Source organism: Eimeria mitis, genomic scaffold (assembly GCF_000499745.2).
Source record: "Eimeria mitis Houghton genomic scaffold, Emh_scaff856, whole genome shotgun sequence".
NCBI lineage: Eukaryota > Apicomplexa > Conoidasida > Eucoccidiorida > Eimeriidae > Eimeria > Eimeria mitis.
Window position 1 is genome coordinate 251 of NW_013576305.1, and position 6,273 is coordinate 6,523.

Here is a 6,273-nt window from a genome sequence, read left to right on the forward strand (position 1 = left end):
CCTCACTTCTCATCAGCTTACAGGGCCTGCAGGACCTAGAGTGTTATGGAATCCCATCACCCCATCGTGTGAGGGAACTTGGATCCACGCCTCACAATTGTTTTTTTCATCTGCGTTTGTGTTTTCGTCGGGGGCGCAAGACGCAGAGCTGTTGGACGGGACTAGTGCATCTACTGACGTGAGTGGGATCAGGTTCCGAGGGCCACATGATCCGTAAGGCCCCGAACTCCCCTTAGACTGGCGTTTCTGAAGGGGAGCTTCTCACAGCATGTGCATGGGGGTAGGTGCGAGCGCTGGCCCATTCCCCACAGGGGTGACATCAAGCATTGCTGAAAAAACAAACAACAGCGAAATAAATAGAATTTATTTTATCAATTTATTTGTATTAAAATGGAACGCAATTCCTTTCTTAGACAAAATTTCCTCCAATTTCAGTTGTTCTCTTCAGCAAAATGGAGGTTGACTATGAGCCGCTCACAGAGGGGGGGTCGACGCACGGTCTGGACCCCCAGCATGCAGAAGCCAGCTCTATTGCGGCATCCAGTCCGTGGGGAAATCCATCCCCGCCAAAAACGATTCAAGAGGAGCGCCTTCGGTTGCGCCGTCGCACGCGATATGTTAGCCGCCGGGATGCAGAGGCCGTAGAGGAGTTCCTCAATTCCCTAGACTTATAGCTCCGCCTATAACATGCCCCAGAAGAATTCCAGTTACTGCTGGCATCCTCCTTATTAGAAGGGGACGCACGGCGATGGTGGCTACACTTAAGCACAGGTTTCCGGAGCACCTCAGGCCCACGCAAACCTTCCGGGACGCGCTACGTTGCATGTTTATTCCGAGGTCAGCACGGGAGCAGGCTATGGAGGAATTGAGAAAGCTTAAACAGGGAAAACTGTCAATAGAGCGTTACATTGGGAAATATCAGTCCTTGGTGAACTGAAGTCCTTTGGTGGATTCCGAGCTCCTGTATAATTGGTTTATAGCGGGGTTGTCCCCCCGTGGAAGGCAATCAGTAATTGTCTGGGCCATGGACAGGGAAATGAGGGGTGACCTAGTGTAGCACACCTAGTGTAGTGCACAGGCACTACAATGGATCCCTTGTGTGGCCTCTAGAGCCATAGTACCATGAAAAGGAATAAACACTAGGGAATTTCTCAGGAATTATGACACTTGTAGATAGAAAAGATGTATAATATGATCAAAGTGCTCACCAGCCGGCACCGGCTTGGGGCTGGGTGTGAGGCTGATGCTCTGGCTCTAGCACTGACCCTCAGCGATGGTCAGAGGCAGTTCTATTATTCTGGGTTTTCTTCCTGAACAGAGAATATGAACTCCAATGTGTTTTGGCTATATATGGCGTTTAATAGTGGAGTCAGCGAGAATCATGTGTTTAGGTAGATAGATGCAGAGTATACATCTAGTCAGAATAGCTTATGGGTTCATACGTAGTAACAGCGAAAGCCAGCTGTTCACTGCAGGTCTAGTTGGATTGCTCATTGTACTGCTCCTGCACAACACAACTCGTGCCAGGCCACCCCGTCTCCCCTCGCCGCAGGCCCTTGGAGTACAGGTTCCAGGCTGCCTAGAGACTGGTGAGGAGGTCAGCTGTGTTTTAGAAAGGAGGCATCCTGACACGAGCTGCAACGCACCCTGATGCAAATCGTACTGCAAGGCAGCCACGCATGCATGCACAACCAAGCACTGTTCCTGCGCGCATTAGCACTAATGACGACTGTTGAGCACTTATGTGGGCTCCAGTGTCATCCTCCAACTAAAAAGGAATACAAAGAGCGATTTCAAACAAAAACATGTTGTACAATGCTCATGCAAGTTGAATTGCAGATCAATACTTCACACAGGCCATCCCACAGACGATCTATATCAGGATCTTGGGGCGATGTGCGCACGGTGGTGGAAACGGGTTTGAAGGTCAGCTGTTCTTGGAAACCCTTATCTTAAGGTTCTTGATTCTATCGCAGCTCACCAATGTCCTCGACTAAGGCAGATGTCTCTCATTACACAGGCAGTGCAGTTCGAACATTTATTCCCCTAGGCAAGCCCTAGAGCACTTCTATTCGACGAAATCAAGTTTAGTCTTGTCAAAAGTTCCTTTAGGTCGCAAATAAGTGGTTTTATTGGGCACTTCAGATCAGCACCACGAATGTTTTCCGTATAACCAGGGGCAGCATACACTGAACAGAAGAAGTGGATGCTCAATTGTGATGGATCTTCTGCATTCTCAGACGGGTGTTGTGAGACGCTCCTTTGCAACAGGCCAGCTAGGCGGAGTTTCGGGCCTTAGAGATCATCGGGCCCTTGGAAGTGGACTCCACTCTTATACCGGTTGTTCTCTGTGCCTAATCAAGGACAGAAGGGAGCTGCAATATCGGTAAACCCCTAAAGCAAGGGTTTCCCAAATGCTGCCGACTGCCTCGTCCTCCGGCCTTCTGGGCGTTGGAGTCACGGCCTGGCTGTTGCAGAGAGGAGGCAGCCTGAAGTGGGGTTGCAGCGCACCTCGCTGCGGATGGTAATACAAGCGAACCTCACGCGTCCACAGAAGGAACCTTCAACAAAGCTTCCTTTGCTGCATGTTTTACCTCTTAATGCACTTATAGAACGTTTGCATTTGCTTATACGCAACCTACCAAGGCCAATCGAAGGGCTCCTGTGCTGACTCATGCTACAGCTTCCCCTCCGCCGGCGAAACGAGCACGCCACCGTGCTCAGATTGCCGCGTTGAATGTGGTAGGGCTGCGGCATGTCTCCTGCTGTTCGTGCTGCCGGTCCCGTTGCGGATGCTGCTCGCCGTGCAGCAAACCACGTCCAAGAAGCAGAGGAGCACGGTGCCCTTGTACGGGTACAGCAGCAGCAGATGGACGCCGCGGTGCTGCTGCTCGAGCGGCGGCTCCGGGTACTGCTGCTGTTGCTGCTGCGGCGGCTCACCTAGCGATTGCCGTTCCTGATGATGACACGATAAGGAAATACTTAAAAAGAGCCGCATATGCCTTCAGTATAGACTCAATTTTAGAGGTGAGTGTAGTTAGCACATCAGTTGCCGCATCTGACTCGAACCGGGAGTCGTGATGCGCTCGCCCACCCCCGCAGGTACTTCGCCACCATCGGGGCATCCTGAGTCGCTAGAGCTGCCAGTGTGGACAAATAAATGTCAGAGTCAAACTGTAGGTTCTGGAGATCTTCCGGAGGAAAGCTGCAAGTGGGTGTAGGTTTAACTGCTTTTAGCGCTAATTGCACGCTCTTCATGGGGTTGAGAGGTTGCGTCACAGGGGGTCAATCAATAATCGAGAAACTGCCATAGGTCAATACAGGCATTCGATCTCCACCGTAGCGAGGGACGCTGATGCCTTCGCGATCCGGACCTCAGTGCCTGGCTAGCCTTGCTGACGCCGCTTCCGGCGCCTCCACTGTGTTGTGGCGTGCTAAGGCTGCATCTTTGCATATATGGCTCCAGGTTACTCTTTGCTTGGTGTGTGGCCCGTCTTTCCCTCGCGAAGCATCTTGTTGTAGGCGGCTGGAGCTCCCGGTAAAGCCGCAGAGGTGGTGCCCAGCCGCAACAGATGAGAGTACAACCTGTTTCATGTCTCCCCCTCGCAGCTCGCTGTGTACAAAAATGAGAGGAAAAATAGAAAGGCAAGCTGTCAGTAAGGTTAGCTGTCAGGGAAACCTGAGGAGGAAAATAGGGAAATTTGCTGACACCTAACACGAAATCTGTTGCTAACTAATGTTCTGTTGAGCAGTTCTTCTCACACTTTGCATGCGCACACTGCCACCGGACCAAGTAGAGCCGACAGCTGATATGGGTGGATCGCTTCCCTTAAGCGATCTTCCAAAAACCACTCACTTTCACCGGTCTCCGGACATTTCACATAGTATTCGCATTCCGTATGACATCTGCGAGTGGTAATCCGCGCCTCTAGAACCTGTGTATAATCCATGCGTGGCTTGTCGCGTGGAAGTTGCTGTTGTTTCCCCACCAGGTATTGCAGAACCGCGGGGGCTCCCAAAACGATTTCAAGAAACCGAGACTAATAGTATGATGACATCTCCAGGTTGACGGTAGGTCAATGATGTAGGCCAACACATTGACCCGAGAGCGGAGAGCAAACGGCCCAACCCAACGTGTTGCGAACCTTCGAGATTGCTCGCCCTCTTGCGCGCTACGGAGGGCATGCAAATCCACTAGAACCAAGTCACCTGGGTTGAAAGTAACTGCTGAACGTCTTTTGTCGGAGTTTCTGGTTTGGCTTTCCTGTGTCTTTCTCATGCATTCCCGCGCTGCTGCGAGCTATCTGCGGAAGTCAGAAACCGTGATCACGTGGGGCTGGCTTCCAACAGCGAGATCGAGCGTCGGGTCAAGCTCAAGGACTTTTTGTGTAGACCAGAGACGCGGGGGAGCAGCGAGTTGACGAGTGCATTGTAGTATTATAGATCTATTCTGCATACACAAAATAATCAAGCCAGTTAGATGAGTTCTATTGGGTGTAAAGTCGCAAGTACTGCACCACGGTGATGTTAGTTCGTTCGGCCTGGCCGTCTGCCTCCTGATGGTTGGCGGTGGTCATGTTGTGGCCGATATTGAGCTGTTGCATAAGGCTGCACCAGAAGGCGCCAATAAACTTCGGATCCCTGTCGGTAATGATGATTTTGGGGAAGCCACGGAGCTTTCATATATGATTAATGAACACCTGAGCCACGCCTTCCGCTGCGACGGTGCTCGAGCAGGGAAGAAAATGAGCGTATCGGGAATCGGCAGGCTCTGCAACAGTCCGGGATTGAGGGTGTTCCACGGCGTTTGCTACTGGCAGTTTGGAGAAGAGATGGAGCATCGCTCGACTGAGGGGCGCTTCCCGGCCACCAAAAGGAGCTGGCAACACGGTCCACCGTTGTATTGATCCCAACATGACCTGCCAAAGCATGATCACGCATTTTGCACAAAATTTCCGTGCGAAGCGAAGCTCGAACGTACAACCACCGAACACCACGCTTCCTTTGATATCACAGGAGGCTGCTATCAATGCTGTAGTGCTTGACCCGTCGCCCTTTGTTGAGCTTAGCTAGAACGACAACCGCATGAGTATCTAAGGAGTAAGAAGAAGAACAATGCGGACAGGAGGATGTCAGCTGCTTTGGGAAAACTCATACTTCAACTCGTTACCTTCACTTCACCTCGCTCATGTCTGATAACTGGTGCTACAATGGGATACCCTGTGGGGATGCGCCATGCAGCCACAACGCTGCGTCTATAGGCCCAAGTCTCGTGACGGCAAATTAAGAGGTAGAAGAGGGTAGTACTCCCCGTCATTTTGCTCGCCGCTTCAGATGAAACACCCGAAAGCAGGCAGCTAGGGCGTAGGCTGACCAGCCCCAAAGCCCCAAGCCCCAAAGCCCCATGCCGTTAAGGCATACTAGATGTCTCCAAGTTCTGATTCAGTGCAGCTCGCCATATATCGTAAACTTCGTGCCATTTTGAAACTCCGAGACTATGGTGGAAAGCTAAAAGCAGTCAGCATACAACGGTGAACGCTGAGCAAAGTCTCTCCTGTCGCTGATCGCCCTCCGCAAACTGCCTGAACTAACTAGGCGGAAAGATCGACTAACTAACGTCAAACGCAGCTGCTGAGGAAAGCTCTATGTGAAACCCAGCGAATTGTTACCTCAAACGAGGGGTATGCGTAAATGGGCTTACCGCCTTGATTGCGTGCTTTGGTCACCTGTCACTTACATCAAGGAACCCCTTGAGAGGCTTGCTACACGCGATATTCCTTGATTAGTTCTTTTTATGTGAGCGGAAAATCTGCAGTCTCGACCGTCATTCAGGGTGCTATCAGCTATAAGACGTTCAGGATGACGAAGCAGTCAGAACTAAGGCTGGCGGAGGAGCCATTCAAATATAGGTGCGCTCTCCTCCTTTTTCAAATATCACAGTTGAAACGTTCACCCGCCTTTAGCTGTCATTGGTATCCCATCGTTTTAATCCCGTGTTGGCAGAATAGCAGAAGCAGTCTTCCGTTTACCAGCAAGTGATTCGGGACTAGACTAGGGCCATCTACTGCCTACCGACGGCCTAGTGTTCGCTTACATCTCCAGTAGCTCAAGTGTACATCTAAACTGCGTAATGTTCGTGCTGAGCAAGATGTCCCTAGCCAGTTCATAAAAATGCACCCATAAAGCAACTCAGAAAAAAGTTACGAGCAGTCTGCATGCATGCGCTGCCCCCCATTCAATCGAACCGCAGTGGACACTCAGCATTCGCAGTTG

General features: G+C 51.2%; 1 protein-coding gene across 1 annotated transcript; it reads right to left on the reverse strand.

Moving 5' to 3' along the window:
* Nucleotides 1-2,677: 2,677 nt before the first annotated feature.
* Nucleotides 2,678-3,258, reverse strand: EMH_0023880 (uncharacterized protein; the record flags this gene model as incomplete). The annotated part of the gene is made up of 2 exons (XM_013502212.1): nucleotides 2,678-2,956; nucleotides 3,064-3,258. 2 exons carry the CDS (start codon nucleotides 3,256-3,258, stop codon nucleotides 2,678-2,680), a joined length of 474 nt encoding a protein of 157 aa, XP_013357666.1.
* Between the last annotated feature and the right edge of the window lie 3,015 nt (nucleotides 3,259-6,273).